This window comes from Phoxinus phoxinus, assembly GCF_949152265.1.
Source record: "Phoxinus phoxinus genome assembly, chromosome: 19".
Lineage (NCBI taxonomy): Eukaryota > Metazoa > Chordata > Actinopteri > Cypriniformes > Leuciscidae > Phoxinus > Phoxinus phoxinus.
Window position 1 is genome coordinate 8,993,989 of NC_136894.1, and position 26,985 is coordinate 9,020,973.

The 26,985-nt window shown below is 38.9% G+C and overlaps 1 protein-coding gene across 2 annotated transcripts in view; it reads right to left on the reverse strand.

The window, feature by feature from the left end:
- Window positions 1-5,754: 5,754 nt before the first annotated feature.
- atxn1a (ataxin 1a) overlaps window positions 5,755-26,985 on the reverse strand; it is a 92,371-nt gene continuing 71,140 nt past the window's right edge. The window contains exons 1-3 of one of the 2 annotated variants that reach the window (XM_079590358.1): window positions 18,777-18,996; window positions 10,170-12,265; window positions 5,755-9,021 (exon numbers count right to left, since the gene is read on the reverse strand). In XM_079590358.1, coding sequence (XP_079446484.1) covers window positions 8,461-9,021; window positions 10,170-11,963 — 2,355 coding nt within the window. In that variant the 5' untranslated portion in view covers window positions 11,964-12,265; window positions 18,777-18,996 and the 3' untranslated portion in view covers window positions 5,755-8,460. Of the gene's footprint in view, window positions 9,022-10,169; window positions 12,266-18,776; window positions 18,997-26,985 lie in introns of those variants that run through there. The other variant, XM_079590357.1, reaches the window with a different exon arrangement.

Sequence of the window (26,985 nt, forward strand, 5' to 3'; positions counted from 1 at the left end):
CAAGCAAATCCCATTGGCTCAAAATTGGTTCATTCAATAATTAATAACAATTAACAATAATTGTGAGATTTCAACGTCACGTCCTAGTAGAGCTTGTATTACAACTTGTAAGCTGGGAATTTTTTGAGTACCATTGTACCTGACCGCTGAAGATAAATTTAGGAGTTGATATGTTGCTATAGAAATGCATAATTCCCAGCCTGAGCTCAGAGAAGAACATCATGTGTTGTCATCTTGAAATTACGGTAATTACAACATAACGTGAGCCCAGCTATAGACCCGATTTCTCGTTACACTGGTTTCTGTTGATATAGGCTACAGGTGTTCAGCTTTGCCATTGGTCAATCACTGAAATCTGCTGTCAGATATTCCAATCAGAATCGAGCGTTCCAAAAAGACGTGAAATGATTTTTGATAAACATTCCTTACAGTGTTCTGTACCTGGGGGAGTCTTCATCACACACAGATGACATTTCATGTTTTTTTTTTCATTAAATGTGTATATTCAGACTTTTATAATCAACTTACCTTCTTTCAGACTACTGTACTGTGGTTGAAACTACATGGTAACACAAACACAGACAAGCAGACAGAGCTGAATCAGTTTGGGCTCATTGTGCCAGCCACTGCTGTTTCCCACACAGTCAAGTGTGGGTTTGTCGTGTCTGATAAGATCTTCCATCTACACTTTTTCAAATGAATGATCCAGCGAATACTTATGGCCGCCACCTCCGCCAACACCCACACGCCATTGACTAGGTGCGCTGAAGTCAAAGAAGCCTGTGGAATACCTGCAATTGTTTGAGAGTGTGTGTTCATGTCTGTCGGCGAAATAAGCCCACTCTATCTGACAAAAGCACCTTTAAAACCCCGTTCTCACAAATCATACTCCAAAAAGGGTGCAGTTTGCAATTGGCACTGTAATTTTTATTAGTACGTGTATACTGCAACAATAAACTTGTACTGGTATACAGACAATTTCTTTTTTTTTAACAAATTTGTTCACAACCTGAATCAAATATTGTTTTGTTGTTCAGAATAATGAAATAAGTTCTAACTAGAAAACCGGCAAGCACCATCAAAGAAAGGGACCAAAAAAATCCAAGAAACAACGTGAGTGTATCCAACAAATAGACACACCACAATTAGAAAATAGAATTTTCAATTAAATTTTTTTTATATTAGTTTTCTTTCTTAAAAAAGCTAGTGCAAGTACAATATTTTACACAACTTACAGAGTATGCACGCATATGGAAATAAAATGAACCAAAAGAGCAAAAACAAATTGCCTTTCACAATTATTTCCTACCTAGGGCTTTATATAGATTTTTTTTTTTACATATATTTTCCTTTATAAGTAAGGTGCAAAACACAACTTCCTTTCCTAACAACCATTGCTTGCTACTGGCCAGAATCATCAAATGCAATTCCAAGAAAATAGAACCTCAGGATTGGATGTGACATTCAATTTCTCAACTTTAACAGTCTCGCTCAACATTTCTGCATGGTGTCTAACACACTATAGGTCCAGTAAATCCACAGCACTGAAACTATGGAGAAAACAACAACACTGACAATATGGCAACCCACTGTAACCTCCACTGAGTCAATGTTTTTTGAACAGTAGGTAGAGGTCCAATCCGGAGGTTTTATGATCGTGGATCTTTCTGCCCAATGGCAAGTGAAAAAAAGAAACTAGAAAAAAAGCTTCCATTTCCCTTCCAATGGAAGACTTCAAATCTCTTTATGACACGACCCGCAACACCTTTAGTCCAGCAAACATGGGGTATTACTGCTATATCTGAACACACTCCTTCCTGAGGAATGACCAATGGCTTCCTGTTTCACGAAACACATCTTAACATTTCAATCTCAAAAAGCGAAAACAAACAGGGGGATAAAAAATTAGAGGTGGCTGGACATGCGTGCACATTTAATGATAACCGAACTGTTCACCTGACAAGGTGTACATAGTGTTATTTCACCTCCTGCTAATAGTTTATCCGGCCTCAGCTTTCAAATCATGGGGCGATTATTCATGAGAAACTCACTATTCATTCAGAATCTACACAAAACATACTTGGAAATGACTGACATGTTAAAATTAGGCCTAAAAAGATTTTACAGAGTACAATTTTACAGAGACATCTTATTAAGCATTCATTGGCAAGAAATCCATAATTACAAAATGACCTTTTTTTCTTGAAGATATGTTTAGTTGTACAAATTCTGAAGGATAAATACACGTTACGAGGCTGTTGATTGCTATGCGTGAAGGTGACATTGTGTATGTGAAAACAGCATCTGTACACGAGTCGGTTCCGGCCTGTGATGGTCAAAACGTCCCTGGGGTTTAGTTCTCAGTGGTCAACCATGGTTGAGTGTCCAGTTCAACCCAACAGTGACAAATACTCCTGAAGATTCAACTTGAGTCTCATTCCTGCGCTCTGGTCAGGCCTGGCCAGATGAGGGTAACAGAACACAGGATGTACCTCTCTCTGAGGAAGCGTTTGTCAGTTTACCGGCTCACCAAAACGACGTGAGAGACGTGGGCCGGGGATGACTCCTCTTTTAAGGAGTGTGCACTGCTTTAGCACTGATATAGCTGAATGATCATATATCAATTATAGCATTAACAATAAGACTAGTTACAATACCCATATCAAGCAGCCCATACATCAGGGTGAAACAAAACCATAACGTGGGCTTGTAGAAGATTCTCAGCCTGAGGTTATTAATCCAGCTGTTTGGACAATTGACAAGAAGTCAAACAACAGTCAAGTTGAACAGAGAAATCCTGACTGATTTTACAACTCATTTCAAAGAAAAGCAAACTCAAAATAAAGTTGTTTTTCAATGAGCCACAATAAAAAGAAAAACTTTTGATTTATTTTTCAAACTGCTGAAACTCGCAATCCAACATTCATCTTTTTTTTGTCATTTGTGCCAGAGTAATGAAAGTAAAAACAAGGAAAAGTCAGCGGTGCTCCTCTTATGAGAGAGAGAGAAAGAGCCGTCACAGAGTCGCTCTTAAAAACATTCATTAAAACACTTTCTCTTGTCTCCTACTACCATGATAAAAGAGTGCTACAGAGGAGACCGAAGCAAAAGTACAAAGTCCAAAGTACATGAAGCAAGGTCAAATATAGAACCCAACATAAAAATAAAACAAAACAGAACGATGGTGCTCGAGCACACATCAGTACAACAAAAAGTAAAAGTCATCTCAGGTTCGTAGAGGACCATTCAAATGTTATTTCAACTCTTTGTCCTCGTCGTCTCAACCCGTTGGACCCAGGAACGGGCCGAGACGGAGGGAATTCGTATTGGAGGGGAGAAAACTGCGATGACACCATAGTCTCACTCTATCTTCCTCAGGATTAGAAAGTGCTGAAACAGTATTATCAAGTCTATCTATTCTATAAATGACAAAAATGTGCATTTTGTTTTCGTTTGTTTCTATAAAAGTGGTCCCCACTTTGATGAGGTCGATGAATCATTTCTCAGTCTTTTTTTTTTCAGTATCTTGCATTTGTGAGGATCTGGGCTTGTGACGTCAGAAGGACAACAGGCAGACGGACAGACAGCTTGTGATGCGGACAAACAGACTGATACAGACGCTTTCACGGAGACGCACAGAGTGTTTTAGGAAGGCCTCATATGGTGTAGAGACATTGTGGGAAACCAAAGCACAGGGCCAATGAAATGACTTATTCTGGTTACAGCAGTTTAACACACACAAGAATATATATATATATATATATATATATATATATATATATATATATATATATATATATATATATATATTTACATGTACAAAAACCTTTAAAAGGTCACACAACCTCCTCGACACACACACATTCATACCTCTTTCCCATCCCTGAGTAAGCCCAAGGAAAGATTTTGACCTTTATCAGAAAAGCAAATGATGTTGTCATAATGTCAGACACAGCAAACTCCAAACTCACCCCTCTTCCAAAGTAAATGAAATGTGCAACATTTCAACAAAGTGAAACACAATATTTGCCATATTAACTCACAAATAGCAAAATCAAATAATAAAACCCACAGGCTACAAAGAATACAATTTGTGGGAGAAGGTGTATGGGTTACACTTTATTTTACAGTACGTGTACTTACAGTGTAGTTACCCCAAAAAGTACTGGTAATAGAAAGTAACTACATGGGTTAACGTTAGGTTTAGGGGTAGGTTCAGAGTTCAAACCCAGTTACCGTAATTGCTATAATAAGTACACAGTATGTACATGCGTAACAGGACTGTTAAATAAAGTGCTACTGGAGTATGAATGGAAACCACAGAAACAGTGCTACATGCAGATGGCACAAACTGTTACGCGTGAAACGTGTCGAGCTTAAACAGAAGAAGAGTTTCGAACATCACCAGTGGGGTTTGAGTTTCATGTGACATTGATGCTAAAAAATAGGTGTCAAAACAGCAGCCACCACTTTTAATGTTCTCTTATTTCTCTTGTCTCTCAGCACTGGAGGTCATAAGAGACTATCATTATCAGCACAATAAACCACCAGCTGTACCATGTGCATCTTTTATTCTCTTTGTTTGTGGTGACCATTAAATGTGATGGCACAGAACATCTGTGATGTTTCATTCATTCAGGACATCGCACGCCAAGCATGTTTAATTCATTTGCAGTTGGACTTATTCCTCAATATCAGACAAACAAACAACATGGATGTTCAAATTATTGTCGAAAAGTCTTTAAGTTATAAGTCCAGATGCAAACAAATAACACCTGGAACTGAACACATACACTTGCTTGTCTCCTGGTCGATAACAACTGATACTTAAAGTCAACATGAAATCAAAATCGAACCTATTTATTTTGTGAGCAATTCATCGGTGCATCAAAGAATTACCACTTAATATCACTTAACGGATAATCTTAACCAATTAGCTATTATTTTAGCAAACTCATACTCAGTCTGACTGTGCATTCTGGTATGAATAGCCAACTTTTCTTGATTTCTTATTTAACTCTGGAATACATCACATTATGGAAGCAAAATGGGTTGAAATACATTACATTACATTACAAGTAAATTACAGTCATAATTGACCCCCCCAAAAAAACGAATTTCAACAGGCTAGGCGATATGAAACTCCATCAGAAATACTGTCAAGGTTCTATGGCTATGAATGAGAGAGAGACAGATTAAAAAGAAGAGAAAAGAAGTGTAGCGGGTGTGCCGGGTGAGAAAGAGGTCGCACGTACATGCCAGGCAACAGAAGGTAGCTAACGGTTGCGGTTGGGTAAACATACTCTGAGAGAGGCGTACTGGTTCTGTATGGGCACCTGAAGAGCATCTGGAGGTCACTATCGATTACGGGTTAAGACGGCTAGGAGGGGACAGACTCTGTCACTGCATATTAATTTACATTTCTCCCTGAAGTTACTGAGGGCTGGCTGTGCAAACCACAAATAAACCTAAAGAGGATAAAAAAAAAAAACAGATTGCTGAGGTCGAACAGAAAGTCTGGCATTGATGTCCCGTTCTCTGTTTTTTTTTTGGTTCAGCACTAGAGACTAGGGGTTATTGCTACGTGCTGTTGTTCGGAATGCTTCTCGTGTACGTGGAACCGCACTGTGCAACCAGAAGGAGGCAGACTGTAAAATGATCGAAGCAGTGAGCAACATCGAAACACTGATCATTACATGAAGAGAAGGACAACAGTGAAAGATAAGAAAAACCAAACAAATGCAAGACCAATTCGCCATTGACAGTCATGTTCTTGGGGTGGTTCAATGGACAAAACAATATCACATCTTATTTCTAGCTTTTGGCCCAAAATAAACACAATGAAAATATCAAGTTTGATTGGTTGAAGCAGATACATCCACACATACACTCTAAGTAAAACTAAAACACGCACATTACATGGGGACAGAGACGCCATGTCAAATGGAAAAAAGAAAAAAATGCACGGTTGTGGTGTTGATCTGAGAAACCCTGTTTTATTATAAAAAAATAAAGCATTTTCAAATTGTATATGGGGTGCACTCACCCACCCTCCACCACTCATTAAATCCATCCGTCCATCAATGCATCTTTTATTTTCTACTACAACCCTTCTTCCTGCCAGATCTTCACCAACCCAAGCTAACTTGAGTGTGGCCGCTCGAATGACTCGACAGGTTTGCAGGCTACAAGCTATGACTTCATCCACCCCTACGGAGCGAACGCCTCGACAAAGCACCGTGCGCAATCCTGCTTTCATGTGTTTGTGTGTAATTCAAACCCCCCTTAAAAGGGGCTTCCTTGTTTTCCTAATGAAAATGAACCAAACAGACCTGCAAACCAAGCAAACATGTCAAGAAACTGCTACATTTTAGTAAAAATTGGGTTTTCGGCCCTGTCCTGTGCTGGCAGAAAACAAAATAAATCATGTTACTATCTCTCCAGATGTGCAAATTGCAATATTCTTTTAAGTAGAACTTAAATATCTATTTATAATATGTGTGGTATGTACACACACACACAAACACTCACGCACGCGCACTCACACAAATATTCTACAGATCACTGAATTTACTACATGACTTTTTTCACATACGTTCGATGAGTCTTGGGGGACGGGACTAAAAACGTGCTCATGTAGTCTTACGCTCTCATACAGTAAGATAGATATAGCATTTGCAGCTCTATACATGTTAATGTACAAAAAAATACATGACATAATTCAACATGATTAAAAATGACCGTAACCGTGTACATGTGCATAAGCCCGTGCGCAGCTGCACACAAACTCGCATGCGTGCACGACCACATACATTGCTAACAAACAGGTATATGACACCCTTCGATCTTCCAAAGATTTCTGTAGCCAGAGTTTCTCACTTTCACGTCAACTCTCATATCTCTTGTAAATATATAAACAGTCTCTGTATTTATTTCCATCTGCATTCACACTTTCATATGACTCTTTTTGCTTTAAATGACTTAAATGGCAGTTGTTTAACGGGCCACGGCCTCTTGTGCCCGTCTTTACTCAAGCCGTCAGCTTGCTTCAGAAGGCTAGGCCAATCAGACGCAATGAAAAAAGTGCTTCCTTTAAAGCAGTCCTCTTGGGGACAAAATCTCATAGTTTGCTCTTTCACCAACTGTTACATTCATCCTTTCACGGCGACTCTTGTGAGCAAATCACCTTCCCACAGAGTGCCACACAACATCCAATTCATGATACAGCATACAGTACGGTGTTCATGTTAAAAGATCAACAGAAAATAGTAGTAGCAGTAATAATAATAATAGTAATAATTAATAAAATAATCATCATCATTTGACTCAGTTGACTATCAGCTAGTGAGCATGACAGGTGTTAACTAAGTGCTTCAGGACAACACATCTCATCCTCCTCAGACAACTTTTGCTCTCTTTCTTTCGAAATAATCAACTTTCTTTTGTTTGAACGAAAAACAGGTGAGACGGCACTAAAAACAAGGGACAACTCACCACTGTGTTTGTATGCATCAAGAAAGAACCCATCCTGTGCCTATGTAAAAAAATTACCCCTGATTGCAAGGTTTACACATTCATCACAAAAAAAACAAGAAAAATCTACCCATCAAGGTATGATGGGAGGGTTTGAAAAGTGAGACAGAAAATTAAAACATGCAAAACTACAAAAATAGTTAAATAAAAGGTTAGACAGTTGGATATATAAAAATAGACTCCTCCATCTTCCCTGTTTAAAATTAGTTTCGTCTTTCAATGGGGCAAGTGTCCCCTCTCAATGACATCATCTCTCTTGGCCTGTACCATAGTATTTGGAAACGTCTTCTTGCATTTCAATAAATGTTAATATAATCTATGCTAGTCTAACTGCGCTGACGATGCTGCTCTGTATTGTTAGGATTGATTTGGATAGTCTCTTTTAGTCACAGTTAAACAAGATGGCTGACATCATGTAAACTCCTGCAACCAGTGGAGGAGTGATTTCCGTTCTGCCACCATTAGCAATTTTTAGTCACACCAGTTGTTCATCTTCCCTTACTAACATTTTCAGGTTCACTCAGCAGGTGAATGTTTAAATTGCCACTAGGTGTAGTTAAACCAAGTTTGTTTTAGGACATCATAGGTGAGAGACTAGAAAGACTTAGCCTTGTTAGCTGTGACTGCATGATATCCTGAAGGCTTCAGTATATACAATCAGTGCTCAGTTGTCTCATTACCTTCTCACCTGGTACTACAGTACATCTGCCCTGAATTTGACCAATCAAATGAATTGCACCAATCAATTGTTTGTGTAATATTGAATGCATCTATTACAATGTTAGAAGTGATCATGTACACACTGAGTCAATTTAGCCTTTAAGTATAGTAATCTGGATAGAAAATCAAATCAGAACTAAAAAATAAAATAAAATAAACATTCTGAGGGCAAATTTTGCTTTTAAAATCTGACAGTCCAATACGTGTTCACTTGCCAATATTTGATCTGCCTTCGATACTGATTTTAACCTCTTGAGGGATGAAGGAAGGCTTGGGGAACGTTAAAGGGGGCTCTCCTTCAGGATTTTCTACTTTGCAGCCCTCAGGGGCCGACCATCTCCTTTTACGGCCTGTGGGCCTCCCGCTGGACTCTGATTCAGTGAGCGGTGGTGCTTTGCAGATGTCTCTTTCGCCAAACCTCAGTTCTCCATTCTCTCTTTTGCCTTGACCGCCTCCACCTCCCTGATCTACACATTGCCCAAGTCCATTTTCCTGTTCTGTGTGCCGAACACCTCCACGTGTGCCGCTTGAGAGTGCTTTGGGTGATTTAAGGGGTGGACCAAGGGTAGGCGCATCCAAGACTTGCCCCTGGCATTTCTTAATGGAGCCGTTCCTCAGGTTTTTCAGGGTGAGGGAGATGCAGACGTCACCCACTGAAAGCTTGGTGCATGGCAACTCGAGCAGCTGGCTAGTCCGTTCTGGACAACAGGATGACCAGCCCTGGCCGAACACAAAGAAAGGATACTCAACTAGAACCTCCACGCTGACCTGCAAGAGAAAAAGGGAGGCAAAAAAGAGGAAATGGAATTCACACAGTAGAAGTCATGCACAAATGCCTGATGATATGAATGAATGCCTTTGCTAAATAGCATCTGTTAATCAGCGCCTCTCAAACTGACAGACTTTAGAATTGCTTTTGAGTGGGTGGCCCCATCTCAACTCCCAGACAAACGAAGCAGATTTTTCATACAGCCTACTCGCAGTACAACAGAAGGAAGCAGAAATAAGGAATGACTCAATTCTGTCAGTGAATCCCACACAAACTAAACAAAGATGCCATGGGGACAGCCAGGGGAGGGATTATGGAACAGGGAGATAATTTCAGCTGCCAATTTACCCCACATCTAGTTACACTGATTGAGTGCAGGTGGAGTTCAAATAGGAGGACATTCACACACTCAAAGCATATAAAAAACAAACTTAATGACTATCATATGGTTATTCAAACAGATGATAAAAATGCATGAAAGATGTAATAAAGTAAAGAAGATCCCTGGGCATTTGTAAAAGGCGTAAAGATTTTTTCCCCAGGGAGCACTGTTAAATATTAAATTAAATTAGCAATCTTTAGATACCATCTGCATATTATAAAAATGTCTTTCATTAAGGGGCAAAATATATTGGCATATATTTCCACTGTAATACCACCTCTTAAGACAGCAGGATTCAAATGAATGTGATTCTAATGTAAATGATCACATAAAAAAATGCACTGTATATACCTGTATATAAACATTCCAAAACAATATACAGTATAAACATAATTATGAGCATTTGAAAATCATTGCAATAGTTATGTAGCAAAAAACAACCTGTGCTATCTGTTCGTAGGGGTGGGCAATATAAGCAAAAATATATATTCTAGAAAATATTTATTTTGATTACAATATAATTACATAGGGGTTTAGCCAAAAGTCAATTTCATTACATTATTTTTTCTAATAAATTATTTTACTACCATGTGCAGGCGGTTCTGTACAATGATCCTATAATAATGTATATAATTTGACAAATTTCTACTGTTATTTCTACTTCTATATCGCCCACCCTTATCCTTTTATATATGGGAAATAGATGCTCAGGTTTGTCATCAAACATTTCTACAGCAACTGTAAAGCAAAAATATATTACCCCACCTGTGAGCGATGTTCTCCTACAGCAAACTGTATAATAGCGAAGTTAGGTGTATGACTGTTGTCGATACGCTCTACAGTGCTGGAGTCAATCTTCAGCTCATTGCTGATCTCCGCACTCTGAATGAAATCCTCCGTTTTCAGGTCCTCCACCCTCTTCAGTTCCCCATCTGCCAACTGGATGATGGAGCCCTTTGTGAAGTAAGGGGGCAGGGAAGGGGCTGAGGGTGGTGGTGGAGTCGTCAGCAGGCTGGCAGGGGCTGGAACCACAGGCAGATGCAGCTGGGCTTGAACCACAGCTGGGGCAGGGTGGGAATATAGGGCCGGAGGTTCAAAATTCTCCACTTTGGGGGCCGTTGAGGTGACGAAAGCATGGGGCAGTGCCGCAGACAAGTGCGTCGTGGTCGATGTAGCAGTAGCTTCGGTTCCACTTACTGGGATGATGACCGGCTGAGTTCCAGGAATGACCAGGTGCTGGGGTAGGCTGGTGTGGTAGCTGAGAGGTTGCTGGTGCCCTGTGCCGGCAATGTAACCAATGATGGGCTGCTGGGTGGAGTAGAAATTGGTGGAGGGGAGGCCCAGGGAAAGTGACTCTGTGGTGTTATGCGTGGTCTGGATAACTGCATGGGGAGACAGTGTGGTAACTGCTCCCTTCAGATTGTCCACAGGTGGAGGGGGAGGATGAAATGGAAGGGAGGCAGAGGAAGAAGTGCGGGACACAGGTTTGCCTGCACAAATCCCTCCTTTATCAGCGTGGGATGTTGGGGGAGGCAGCCTGTCCAGTGAACCTCCGGGATCAGCAATACTGGAGCTATGACTATTTGGAACCAGCACCAACGAGGTCCGCATGGCTGTACTGTCCTGCGCATATTCAGCAGGTAGCACCACATGCCGAGCCTCATAGTGACGTGGGCTCTGCTGCTGGTGAATGTGGTGCTGATGGGAGGAAGAACCCCCTTTGGCAGTGCTGCCCTGCTTCCCTGCACTGGACTCGGGAGATGGACCAAAGCGTCTGTCCTTTTCCAGCTCTCCGTTCAGCACCACCCTGGGCCTTGTCTCCTCTCTCTTGGATAAAAGTCCATCTGTGTACTGAACTAAGACCTGCGAGGGGCCACTGAGGGGGAGCGTGTGGTGAGGGTGTAAGTGTAGAGGCAAGTGAGCATGGGGTGATGGAGCAGTCCGAGGGGATACGCTTAGAGGAGAACCAGCAATGTGGACGTATTGGGTGGAGTGGGCTGAAGAGGTGTTGTCAGTTGTGACCATGCCTGAACGGGCCAAATGATGGTGATGGTCAATTTTGGATGCTGGAGAAATAGATGTGCTGGCATAAACCTCACGTTGTGTGGTAGTGGTGGCAGCCGAATGGGAAACTAGTGGAGAGATGTAGCCAGCATATGGTGCAGTATACGGAGAGCTGATGAAATGTAGATTATGAGGCAGGGGTGTGTACTGGATGGTGCCAGTAGGCTGAGAGAGGGGTGACGTGTACACTGCAGGTATTGTGGTCACTGTAGGTAGAGCTCTGGTTGAGTGCGTGGATGAGGAAGGTGCACTTTCAGCCATGGTTGATAATGGTTTGTATTGAGGCCCCTCAGGTTCTCCGGAGTTGCTAATGTGCTGCCGCCCTCTGTCATGCCCGCTTGCCAGACTCGCAAGCCAGGCCAGGTTCCCCCCACGCTGGCTGTCACTTGCAGGCGCCATCACCATAGGCCTAACCTCTGAGGGCAGAGTGCTTGCTGGGATTTCACGCTTCTTTGGAGGCAGGCATTCATTGCTCCGCTCCTGGTTTGACTTCATGGTGTCTGAGAATCTTGTACCACACTTCCCCCTGTCTTTTCTGGCTCTTTACCGGTCCTTCTTGGTCTCAGTTTGTCTTGCTAACAGAGTGTGCCCTCTCACTGATTGGCTCGGAGCGAGGATGGGGATGGGGTAGAGAGGAGAGTGGTGGTGAGAGGGGAAATGTCCTGTTCCTAAGGTTGGATGGACACAGATTTCAGTCTTAAGCAATGGAAGTCACACCTGCTGTGGGAGAGCGGTCCAAGCAATTCATGTGGAATCATTTCCCTCTGAGAGCGAGTCTCCAGGACTGCAGGAAGAACCTGAAAAATAACCAAGGCATCATTAGGGTTTTTTCTGTTCTAAGACAGGCCTATTTAAACTCTGTCAAGACACTTTAAAGTAATAAGCTAGTTCAGTGCATTCAACAGCTTTTAAAAATATCCCTATATATGTGAGTAGGCATCAGTATCTTGTGGATAACACTCATAGTGTGTGTGTTTGGAGTATGCAAGTGGACAACCTGTAGGGCAAGATGGAACACACAGTATGAGCATCATTGATAATGAGAAACCAGCAACACATTCACCACCATGCAACAAACAATCACAAATTAGACTGGAAGCTCATCTACTATACTGGGAAAATGTGATATAAACGTCTTAAATAGCATGGAATAGCATTTGTAACCCATTTTATAATAATAATAATAACCCATTTTACTTCCGTAATGAGTAATTTTTCCAAAAAAAGGATATTCAAAGAGAAAAAAAGCAGGGACTATTTTATCTATCACGAATTGACTGAATTGTGAAAAGTGGGTGTTTATATGGCATAATGGAGATAGATTTGAATTGACTTTCAGTATTAAAGGACTACATTAACCAACAGCCCACATGGCTTAGGTGACATCAAACAAAAGTAAACATTTCAGAGATGAAGCAAGTCACATATTGATGCAAGATTACAAACACAAATGTTTTTTTCTTTGGAATAACATGCACTAATTAATTAATGAATGCATACATACAAACTTTCTAATTGGATGGATTTAATGTTAACTTTAAGAGCTCTCCATCAAAGTAGGAAGCCATCCCTTTTTCTTCGCCCTCCCACTCCAGAGAGTATGGGGATACACGTGACGAAACAGTGATGTTGTGCAGTGTTATGGCTTGTTTGACATTTTCTCCCTGAGCTCTACTGATTGGACCCATTCAGCTGCGTCTGTTGTCCAGAACTGGTGGGAGGGTGGTTTTGCATGATAAACAGGCCCTGATGATTTAACAAGTGTCGCAGTGCTATAAAAGAGCAGGCGGATTCTGCTGTGAGGGAAACCTACCCTTTAAGCCGGTCTGTATAACGGCTGTGTGTATGCAACACTTACACAAAAGTAACTAAATGTCCCACAGTATTACTATGATGTTTTGGATATGTACAATGCTAGCATCATGTTTTTTGGACACAAAAGTCTCTATGGTTTACTGGACATGGCACCACGCTAATACTGTACTATGGTAGCAGTATTCTTGGAGTAACAGGTATCAGATGGTAGTACCATAGAATATGCAAGTACCATGGTAATACTATATGAGGCACTGTACCAAGATGTTGCACAATACTATGCTTGTTTGGACATGGCAATGTATTCTATGAAGTATGTAGCATGAAGAACCAGATAAATGCCATAGTATATGAATATGGTAATCATTTAGAACCATGATGTATATCAAATTACCATGGTATTACCACCCGATACCATCACTATATCACTGAAGTGTGCCTATCAAACTCTATATACTCAGACAATGTTTTAAAATTAGACAAAATAAGAAACATAGTTTTGTTCAAAGTTTATGTTTAGGTTCACAAAGTTCATGCCATCACTTAAAGCAGACACCACAGCCCTCAGCTGATTACAAACAGCAGGAGCATGTCCTCTCTGTTGCTCTTAAGTCAAAGTAGTGTAGAAATGTTACACAACAGCTGAACATCATTGATTGACGCTATTGACATTGAGCAGGGTGTTTATTCTCAGCACTCTCTCAATCAGTGTTTTCTACCTCTTTTTTTCTACTTTTCACCCACATCCGTTACACTCTCATTCCTTCCCTTTGGCTCATATATCTTTTCATCTCTCTTTGCACCACCCCCAACCTCTCTTGTAAGTCTTTTCCCTTTACCATAATTTGCATCAGACAAGGGCAATCAAGCATGTTAATAACCCAATTATCATAATCATTTTAATTAATGATTTAAGTAATCATGCATGGTAGATGACAATATTATCCAGATGGTATTATAACTTACTCTAAAGGCAATTCTAAAGGTTTAAACTGGTCTCTGCCAGGTCCTTGAACGCTTGCGGTGAACTAAAATCTGTATGATGAGATTATATTTGAAAACTGATTAAAATGGTAATCAGTGATTCATTGTTCCCAGTTTGATGTACGATACATCTCGGTTTAGTCTCTGCCTGCAAGAGCATATGATATGATATATGCTTCTCATGAATGAAAGCACAACCAAAGACACGAATTTGCGTACGTATCAGCCACATATTAAGCAAAAAATAAAATCAACAAGGTATGTAAACTATGGGGAAAAAGAAGTAGCAGAGAACTATGAGCTGGACGGCTCTTCTCATGTATAACTGCAAAAGGTACCAAGAAAGTTCCCTATGGTTAAATTGTACTTGTTTGTTTATTTACTAAACATCTCAGTATATTTTTGTGGTTGTTGTTAGCATGTCATAGGTCAAAGAGTTTGCGGGTAAAAGGACAATGCCACCATGGCACGTGTGGAATGTACACTTCCAAGAATGTACTGATGACTAAGTAAGTACTAAGTCCAAACTATGGATGTCAATGGGGTCAGGTTACCAACATTCTTCAAAATATCGTATTTAGTGTTCAGCGAAACAAAGAAACTCATACAGGTTTGGAACAACTTGAGGGAGAGTAAATGATGACAGATTTTTTTTTTTTTTTTTTTTGGGGGGGGGGGGGGGGGGGCTATCAATAAATATTTAAAAAATTACAAAAATTGCAAACATCCACAGCAAAATTACTAAACCTTTAACTAAAATGTTATATTATTTATTAAAGGCCATAGCCTTGTGAGTATCCTTAATATCAACCTGATTTTGAGTCCCAGCTCAACCTCAGGTCGATAATTTCTCATTCGAAAAACTGTAACAAAACATGAGCTCAAATAGTGTAGAAATCACAGAGCTTTTCAAAGAAATCTCAGATTATTTTATAATTATTAACTGTTGTTTTTATCATCTCATATTATATTACTGAAAATACATTGAGTATTCCTAATTCTAAAACTGTTTTTGTCACACAGCAAGACTTTAAGTGAACAGCAAAAAGCAAAAAGGTGTTTTTATAAATAATAAAATAATCTAACAATAATATGTATTTTTGTATAAATAATAATAAAAAAGAAAGGAATGTATTATTATATAATATTATACAGAGTATATACATATAAAATATATATAATATAATAATACATTTATAATTAATTACATTTGAACCTCAGTCTGAAAAAAAGTTAATGGAAAAGTTATTTGCCAAATTCGAGTTCCAACTTGGTCCATTTCTGATCCTGTTTCGCTCTCTCCTCTATCACTATCCACTCGACTTCACCCATCCAATAAAGGCAAAACATAACTCAAAAATTTGAATGAGAAAATAATTGACAGAACAAAAACAAAACAATTATACCTAAATATCACATCAAATCATTAAAACTCAGTCCAGAACCAACCTTAAAAAAGTTTCAGAGGGAAAAAACATAATAAAACTCTAACATAAAACATTTACTAAAAAAATAATATTATAGGTATTAACCTCTATGGACGACCGTGACTGTGGCTGCATGCTTTCGTAGTATATACAAAACAGGGATGTTTAGTACATACTACGAAAGCATGCAGCCACTATATTACAAAGAAAAGCAGAGCAGAAGAGAAAGAAGGCCACAGTACGAGAGAGAGAGAGAGAGAGAGAGAGAGAGAGAGAGAGAGAGAGAGAGAGAGAGAGAGAGAGAGAGAGAGAGAGAGAGAGAGAGAGAGAGAGAGAGAGAGAGAGAGAGAGAGAGAGAGAGAGAGAGAGAGAGAGAGAGAGGGCGTAGTACATGTATATTCTCAACTCAACTGACTGCAGCTTACACAATTCTTTAATGAATGTCTGATCCTGCAGGGAGCCAGTTAGGATTAATGACACTGATGCCAATGGCTGGTATTTTGTGTACACACACTTTAATGGACACACACACACACACACACGCGCTTCAGTGTGTCGCTGTGGTATCCCGGGGAAAGCCAAGTCCTAATCTTTCACAGTTGGGTCCTCTCAGCCCTGCCTGCTTATCCCTCAGGATTAAACCCAACACACGCACACACACACACAAACACACACACACACACACACACACACACACACACACACACACACACACACACACACACACACACACACACACACACACACACACACACACACACACACACACACAGCAGGGAGGGAGCGAGCAATCTACTGACCTACATTAGCGAGAACACTATGCTACACCTACACACACACACACACACACACACACACACTTGAAAAATAGCAAGCACATAGCAACAGAAGACCAGCACAGAGGCTCGTTCAAATACTCATTAACACACACACACAACACGCACACACTCAAACACACACATCCACTGCTTCCTAACTGTAAACTAAGAGCGTAGTGTGTGTGTGTGTGTGTGTGTGTGTGTGTGTGTGTGTGTGTGTGTGTGTGTGAGAGAGAGAGAGAGAGAGAGAGAGAGAGAGAGAGAGAGACTGCAGTGTAAAAGCCTTGTCAGCTGGATCTTGCTGAGCGCACTAGGAACAGAACAGTATCAGATGACCTGAAACCTAAACTTATTGTCCTCCATCAGCCCTGGCAACACTATGAATCACGTCCCGGGGGCCTCAGAGCCACGGAGAACCGCGGGGACAAATCAGAGACATTAATCAAAGACATTCACTGTGAATCTAACACAGACATGAATGAGAAGAAGCATGGGCTCTCCGAATGCATTTGTCTCCATAAAAACCCACTCGCACCGCAATAATGCAGCACAACATGTCATCCACTGAGATCTGTGGCCTGCATTAGTGGGTCAATGGGAGATGACCGTGAGGATGACCAGGTTTAAGTCAATATAACCTCAGCATTATTGACAAGAATGCAACTCTGTGCACACAACCAAACACATTGATTTAATATGCAAAAACTTGGAAACAAATATCATAATAAAAATAAAACCATGGAAGGCAATATATAATGTATTACATTTATTTTTATATTGTGCGTGTCATGCTATACAGCAGTTCAACTACAATGATTTCAAACATATTCTTGTATAATTAATTATTAACCATGATTTTTATCACGTCATATTAATTGAGAAATTACATGAAATATTAGAGTAATTCTAAAAACTGATTTATCTGCAGAAAAACAGATTTTAGTGTAAAAAACAATTTTCTGAAAGGACCATCTCCGACATTACCTTAAAACACAACATAATGCAAATTATGCAACATAATTTCTATTCAAAATACAGATAAAACATCTGTGAAAATCCATTTCACACCAAATTCATTCATATTATCAGTATTCATTGGGCCCTATTTTTACGGACTTCCATTTACTAACTTAAAATGATAAATATAATATATATACTTACATAAATAGATTTTTTTTTATATAATTTTAAAAATAAGTAAAATATATAATATAGATATGTATATTTAAAAATGTATATCTACATTCTTATAATATATAAGATCATATATATATATATATATATAAACGATATATAATTATAACAATAAATAATACAATTATGTATGATAATTGAATACATTTTAGCCTAAAATCAGAAAAAAACAAAAGTGACAGCAGTCTCAAAACCTCTAGTGAGCTTATTACTTCATAGGTACTGATAAATAACAAGAGCATAAAATAACAGTTTAGAATGCATTCTCAAAAGTGCTGTCTAGGCAAGTGGCTCAAGACACAACCTTACTGTACTGTAGATCTTTCCACACTTTTCTGAGGCGCTTTCCCTATAAAAGGTGGGCAGATAGTCACAAACTGTCCCAGTGCCTGATCTCTACAATGAACAGCACAGAAATGGATAGAGCGAGTGAAACGGAGACAGGTTGTAAAGTAGAAACGACGTAAGGAAAGAAGAAACAGAACACTCTCAGGAGAGAGAGAGAAAGAGAGAGAGAGAGAGAGCTTTGTAGCTGCATGAAGAAGTGCAGCTGAATGACTTGCACTTTCAAGTCCAGAGATACTCATAAAGAACATGAATCACAAACACAAGACAGAGAAAGAGAGAAACTGTACTAGAACTCACTAATGTTTCTGTGCATTATGAACTTTCAGTTCGATCATTAGCGCTCCACCACTTCATCAATACCAAACCAGAGAACTTGTATCACAGTAGACTGCATATGTTTTGGCATTATCATCAATGGAGGAAAGAGTTTTGGAGTCTTTACTCTAGTAATATGCACATATTACACATTTTGTTTTGTTTTTTTGCTTTAAAAAGCAGCTTAACGCGCCAATGTGTTGACTACAAAATATTTTAATCTATTTTATAAGTTCAACAAAGCAAGGATCTTTTTAAGTACCACCTGAAAGTAATACCGTTAGCTACAGTTGAGAAACACACTATAACTGTAACAGAGAAGTGCTAGACGCAAATAGACAAGCACAATCTATAACATACATGCATTGGAGTAAAACACATTGTAGTGGGAGTGCGTAAAAGCTTACCTTGTTGTTCAGAGAGGCCATTTGATTCGCTCTCAGTCTTTCCCTTGTTCCCACAGGAGCCACACAGACACCCTGACACCTTACGGAGGTACAACGGTGTGGCCGGCGTGAACAATGGCCCTTCCTGCTCTAAGTCATGGCTGTGGACAGGCACTGCCCCCTGCCCCGCCGGGCCCCGTGTGTCACACAGGAGCGCTGAGCTCTGAGCCCTGCCTGCAGCACTCAAACGTGCGTTATGCAAGGCCAAGCCAGGCCACCAGTTCTCCCCTCCCTCCCTCCCTCCCTCTCCCTCTCCCTCTCCCTCGCTCGCTCGCTCACTCACTCACTCAGCTCCTCCCACTCCTCACCTCACTGCGCACCACCAACTTCATCAGGTATTCATTCAAAAAAGACTCATGCCAGCTGGCAGCGTGCCCAGACTACACTGCTAAAGAAAGAGAGAGCGAAAGAATGAAAGAGAGGCAGAATGAGGGAGGAGATCAGGGAGAGAGGGAGGGATGTACAGAAAGACGGAGGAGGGAGGCGAGGGAACGAGAGTACGAGGGAAATCGAGAGAGCGATTGAGATTAAACCAGAGAGAGATGAAGAGATATAAGGCTGTTTCTACAGCTACAGGCACTGCTATGTCCCAGAGCGGTTGCTTATTATTCAAATGAACAGATTTTCTTTTTGTTAAATGTTTTTGAAAGACGTCTCTTATCAAAGCTGCATTTTTTTTATTTAAAAAAATCACAGTATTCATTCTGTGATGGCAATGCTGAAATTTCAGCTGATTTGTTGCTCAAGAAACATTTCTTATTATTGTCAATGTTGAAAAAAAGTTGTGCTGCTTAGTATTGTTGTGGAAACTGTGATACATTAAATTGAAATATTTTGTAACATTAAAAATGTCTATACTGAAATTTTTGATGAATTTAATGCATCCTTGCTGAATAAAAGTGTTAATACTTTATATACTTTAATACCAAACACACACACACACAAAAAAAAAAATAATAATAATAATAATACTCAAATTACAATTGTGGCATCATGCTTGTTGACCAAGGACACAACAGTGTCAGTAAATATCAAGCACAAAACATCAAAAAAAATTGGGCACACTTTAATTGTTACAGTGTAATTATACATTAAAGTACAGAGTAATATTAATTTACAAAATGTACTAACTATAGGGTTAGGATCGGGGTTTGTTTAATTACTGTTATATTACTATAGCAACATGTAACGTATAACAAATACACTAAAATATTTTTTTTTTTATATCGTGCATCATTTCTAGTCAAACTGAGTGTGATTTTAACTGTGCTATTTAGGATACAAACAATGTGAAATTAGCCTTGGCAAGACTAATCTACAATTTGAATGCAAAAATGTCTCAAATGTAAAAAAAAAAAATTTTCTAAAAGTGCTTAATAGCTGAAGAAATAGGCCTGAAGACAGACTACTCTCCCTTACATGTGCAGTATGACTGCACTCCCACACATGGCAGAAGAGCACACACAAACACAGGCCCACACACACTTCCACGGAGAGTCACGGCATTCCCCGGATTAGACGCTCATTTCAGGTGAACTCAATGAAAGCACAAGGGCATTTTGAGGCTACTCCCGTACAGCAACATCTCATCTAATTGGAGGTCTCTGGACCTCTTCGTTTCTGCACCATTTAAAAATCAAACGGCATATAAATACTAGAGAGAACTGTTGCAGTTCTTCTAACTCACCAGCAGGTGGTGCTAGAGACAGCAACGTCTCAGATTCATAGCTAAAGGCTAGAGTTTGTTTAGCTGACCTAGTTAGCTATGCAGTTTTGATAAATATATATTCTGCTCATTGGTTGTGAGGATGGTGCAGTAAGAGCGGACAACAGAAATGTCTTTCACAAAGGAAAACGAGATTCACAAAAATAAAGGCTCGTTATTGACATCAATGGTTCCAAGAAAAAAATCCATTGAATGTTCCATTGCACAAAAAGCTCTTTATAGTGGAAAAAGGTTCTTCAGATTATTAAAATGTTCTTCACACTAAAAAAATAAATAAATAAATATATATTTTGAACTTTGGTTCTTTTATTGTTCTTTAATTTTATAACTCCTCTTTTGGAACCTTTATTATTAAGTGTTGAACAAGAGGGTGACAGCCAGGGTTATTCAAATAAATTAACAAACATTAAAAAATATATTTGTAATACTTGTTATATTTTAGGTTTAACTTAATGACTAAATTACTCAAATTTAAATAAAATGAATAAAAAACTATATAGACAATTTAAAAAACTAATGAAAATGATGAACAGAACTAATTACTTAAACTTTAAGATCAAAATGAAAAAGGAAAATATATACAAATTTAAATGTGGTAAAAGGTGTTTAATGAAGTAGACTATTATTGCTAGCTGAAACCATCCTCAAAACTAACCAAAATATGGAATAAACGTACACAGAAGGGGTGCTCAGAAGTTTGTGAATGATGCTCGCTGAAGTTCTCCGTGCGCAGACTCCATGCGGGCCTGCCGATGAGTCAATTTAACGCGCGACTGAACGCGTCCCTATGGGCCGTGTTATGGAAAGTATGAGGCAGTCAGAGGTTGTCAGTGCTTTGAGCTCGGGCTCGGTCATTAATGCGAATCAAACTGAAGCGCAGCGCATGACGGGCACGCAAGGAGTTCCCTTGTTAGGCAAGGGAGTGTGTGCTGTTTACAGAACCACAGTCAACAAAACAAGCGGCACGGGAAGGTTTGCCTGTTGCTGTGGCAACAAATTAGCAATGCTCACCATTTCTGAGCCTTTGGGGTAATTCAATTAGTTTCCGTGTGTTTACTCTGAAGCGCGTGCAGTCACCTGAGAGATTGATAAATGGACAGGGGGGGAAGAGAGAAACAAAGAGATACAGACAAGAGATTATGAGGACAGACAGAAGTAGAGTAGGATAAAAAGGCTGCAACTGCTAACTACCTGATAAGAAAATATCCCCTTGAATTATTTTTGCAGGAGATGAAGCTCTTTACAGCGGAGAACATCTTTCTCCTCTCTACAGATTACAGTCATTAAGTAGAAGAACAAGAGTCCATTTAAAGTCCCCATGAAATCTGAAATTAAGTTTGTGGGCTTTTAGTATGAATATCTATAAGATAGTGTGCTCCAAAACAATGACCAAGTTTGCATTTAGAAGATGCACACACTCAAAACTTACAGTCTCTCACTTCCGCCAATATGGATAAATTATTTTGATGACATCACTTTGCACTTCAGCTTCTAATCAGATTTATGCTATAAATAGAGTAAAATAGTCACTTGTTCACACAATTACAATTTTTTTTATACAGTGAATGGCACATATTGCACTATATAGGGAATAGGAAAGGATTCAGACAGTGTAAATATGCTTTCTATTGGGGCGAATGAAGTCTGATTTTGCGTTAGTTTCACACAAACAGCCGCACAGAGATAACACTGAGTCGGCGAAAACCACAAAATGTATCGGAACACCTAATTCCCTGGAATGCTGTCATACAAGTCATGAATTGTGATATATTGCACATTATTCAAGAAATTCTTAAAGACTGTGAAACTGAAATGCTTAGCAACTGACAACCAATCATAAACTAAGCGATGCTTGTCTCGTTAATTATGCATGAGCTTTGTACAGTTGCAGAAACACTTCCTGCTTTTAGTTCCGGCATCTGTGGGAAGTTAAAAGGGTCGAATACAACAGTGCTGGCAAATGCGTAACTGGAGAGATACAGAATGATATTATATTAATTTTAAGATGACCAGAGCGAGCATTGTTGTGTTGTACTTGTCCAATAAATGTAATTAAAGCAATCTAATATAATTTAATCAATATACACTATCATTAAAAATGAATTAAAATTTAATTTGAGACATTTTATTTCAAATAAATGCTGTTTTTAAAACCTGCTATTCATTTTCAGCAGCACAATTGTTTTCAACATTGATAATAATAATAAATGTTTCTTGAGCAGCAAATCAGCATATTAAAATGTGAAAATTCAGCTTTACCATCACAAGAATATATAACATTTTAAAATATATACAAATAGAAAAGTTATTTTAAATTCTAAAAATATTTCATAATATTACTGTTTTCACAGTAGCTTTGATCAAATAAGTTCAGCCTTGGTGAACATGAAACTTCTTTCTAAAACATAAAAAACTCACAGACCCCAAACTTTAATAATATAATAATATATATATTTTAGATTAATACATTAAAGTGTAAAAAGCCTGATCAGTGCCTCAACAGTGAAAGCATGATCCCAGGTTGCATCTGGTCTTGAAATCATCCAACCTAATGACTCTAACATGGTGGATGCCCAGACTATCACAGGCACATCTATTTTAAACTAACAGTTTCTTTTATCACATTACTTGGAAACCGAGTTAAAATCATATCCAAGTTACAACACTGTTTTATACTTGACACATGCTGCTCATCACAGTATGTATAAATAAACCTGAATACATTTTTTTTATTCAAACAGCAATATGCACATACATAAAGTGTTTTATATTCATGCTTCTATAAATAGTTGTAGTTCTGTGTGCCTAATGCACAAAATGATTAGTTTCGTATTCCACTGAATGCTCAGGTGTGATGCACTCTTGCCATTTGCCAAAGAATTAGTTCATTCTGTGTGAATCTGACGGAGCAGTGATTTAAAAACCCACTCAAATCTTCACAGGAAAGCTCTGCACCATTCAGTGGAATGTAACCACCCTCTCATAGCCAGATGCGTCCTTTTACATGCACGCACACTGAATGCTTTCAGACTGATATGCATTTTCACAAGCAGACCTGAATAGCAGCGAGCCTTTGATCGCACCTGCACGAGAGAGAATGGCTGTGACTCCCTCCGACTGTCTGCCGTTCAGCTGTGGCATCCCTCTCTCTGCTTCAGTGTCACTGTGAACTCCAGAGATGTGTCGCCAAGGAGACACATCAAAGGCTCTGTACATATGCATAACGCACACCCACACATACATATGTGCATGAAAGAGGTCTCCCGCACAACACTCCCAGCATGCACATTGCATTACTTTTAAAGGCATAGTTATAAAAAAAAGAAAAGAAAATTCTGTCATTACTTGCACACATGTTGTTCCAAACCAGTGTGACTTACTTTCTTCTGTGGAACACAAAAGGAGATATTTTGAAGAATGTCCTGCCTGCTCTTTTCCATATTATGAAAGTGAATGGGGCTGTTAAAATGTTGCAGCATAAAAGTTGCATAAAAACAGTCCACATTACTTTATAATACTTTTATGATAATTATAGTGTCATTTTGGAGTTTGACATTTCCAGTCCCCATGCAGGTGAATTATTCCTTTAACCCAGTATCTCCTTTTCTCAACCACTTATGATCATGTGGAACATTCTCCCCCGCTTGTATCACCGTCATCTGGCACTAACAACCCAACAATGACTCATTAGCTGGGTGAATAGACAGATTGGCAAAGAGAGAGCAGCGCTACAGTCATACCCAGCATGCCCAGCAGCATTACAGAGTGGAGCATTAACCCCATACTGAGCCCTGAGGGGAGAGGAATGACTGCAGATTAACTTTATGTGCTTTTAACGTAAGTGCCCACAGCAAAATGTGATGGCCGAATGCTGAGCTAACACCAGTGAGACTGCAACACTTCAGTCAGAACGAAAGTATTCATACGTTTGCGTGAGTGTGGGTTACCAAAAGAATCTTACCAGCCCCAAACTTTAGAAAGGTGGAGTGCATATAATTTTTATTATACATATATATATATATATATATATATATATATATATGTGTATATATATATATATATAAATAAAAATGCCAATTTTAATATTAAAATCTGATTTGATAGCTAGTCATTGTTTCAAAATTGGTTTTGAAGTTTACAAAAATTACAATTTAATTAATTACACAAAAATGTAAGGGAGAAAAAAAACAGGCAACTATAGGCTATAGATATATAATTAGTCAAAATGTATCATGCAGTTCTTCATGTTTTGTTAGAACAAATATATGCATGATCGTGTTAAAATAAAAACGTCCTAAAGTATGGTCAATTCTTCTTCCTGTCATGCACATTTATCGAATTCAATTAAATTGTTCAATTCTGAATTTTGTCCTAACCTGGTTGGTCTGTTCAGTGCTATGTTCCTGAATGCCTATGTTCCTCCAGCACAGAGAGGCATCATTCTCTCTTTCTGAGAAGGGAATGCAACTGTAGCAGAAACTCAGACCTGGCTCTGCTCATTCTCTCCCAAGTCTGAGGGTGTAACTATAAATGATAAATGAGAGTGAGGGAGGTCTCTGAGGTCGGCCCAGTGAGTGAACAAAAATACTCATATATATATATATATATATATATATATATATATATAGAGGCTATAGTTATATATTGATAGCCTAGTACATGAATGACATCTATGATGACATCTATGTTTTAATTAGCGTGTCCGATCGGAGGTGCACATTGCCATGGTGCTTGTGTCATTCTGAAATAATACTAGCAGTGAATGACCTCTAAATCTGAGTCACAGAAATGAATAGCTCTCCTCTCTCCTCAGAGACAGCTCCACAGAGCCAAAGCTTCAATTGAGTTCGGAAAGTGCAGATTAGATGCACATAATTGCAGACGTACGCCGGAATCTGGTTTCAACCTGAAATCGATTTCACGCGTGTGTTTGTCCTCAGCGCAAACAGTTCCCGGTGCCTCTGTGTCTTGTCCGCCGCTACCGCTCGTTGTGTCCTTCTCGCCTTCACTCCATTCACAAGCGATCCTAAATCCGCCACTATGCGAAGTGTGTATCAGTGTGTGTGTGACGGATTACAGCGAGGCAAAGCACTGCTAAACCCCTCTATTACTCGATAATCCCACAGGAGTGTGTACACACGCTCACTAAGAACATGCAGACGTACTGACAAATACAGGCTAAAGATACACACGCTCGTGACAATTAAGAGGCAGAACAACACACACGCTCAGAGAAGACTGGGTTTGAGCAGTTTAATGGGTCAAGTCTCAAACTAGCACCAAAATATATTAAAAGACACTTTAAAGCAATTACACAATCACTAATACATATAAATTAATCAAAGCAAAGCAAAGCTTACGTTTATAAGTATACTATTACTATTATGATTATTATCAGATATTATGCACGCCATATTACAAGCTGCTTATGAGCTCCTAAAAAAAATTCTGCAATACATTTTTATCATAAAATATTGTATTCTTATAATACAATTAAAAAATTTTTTTTTTTACAATTGATTACAACTATTCGAATGTAAAAAAATTATGATTATTATTAGATATTATCAGCAGTACATTATTTTTAATATTAGGTATTGTGAAAGGTATATTATGTTTAGTTACTATTCATTATTATGATCGGCATATTAAAAAGCATTCATTTTAAAAATTCTGCATTTTTTAAAAATCATAAAATATATTTTTACAATAAAATCTCATTTAAAAAAAATTTAAAGCGACATTTTGAATGCTTAAAAATAACATTAGAAATTCATGATTATTATTAGGTATTATGAGCAGCATATTATGATTAGCATTAGGTATTATGAGCAGCCTATTATGATTACTATTAAGTATACGGTAATGAGCAGCATATTGCAATCAGCTTATTAGCTATTAATTGAAAGAAAAATGCAACTGCATGAAATTAGCTTCTAAAATGACTGAAAATGAAAATTTTCAGTCACTGAAAATTATTATGAAAATAATGCAAAATACAAACTAGTGGTCTTAGACTTCTGGAAACATTATAAAATAATACATTTTAGTAATAAAATTATAAATAAACAATAAATAAACAACACATTTAGTGTGTCCACAGCACTGTAAGAGCTTTCTGCTTCAGTGTACCGCCACTCACTGTCCTTTTGCTTAAGACCACCGACCCATGTAGCAGCATGCAACACACAGCCACAAACCTCAGAGCAACAGCCCATCATCACGACTGAAAACCGACCCCTGCATACATCACGCCGAACCCGCAAAGACAGAACATAAAACACACACACAAACTATGCACCAAAGCACAGTACGAGGCCCCGTTCAAAGCCATTCACACACTGTGAACCACGCAGAGAAGTCTTTACTGTATGTGCCTGAGAGAGCAGGGCCACAGGACGAAGGCTCTTTGAATTGTGGCAAAATGGGACGACGTGCAATTGT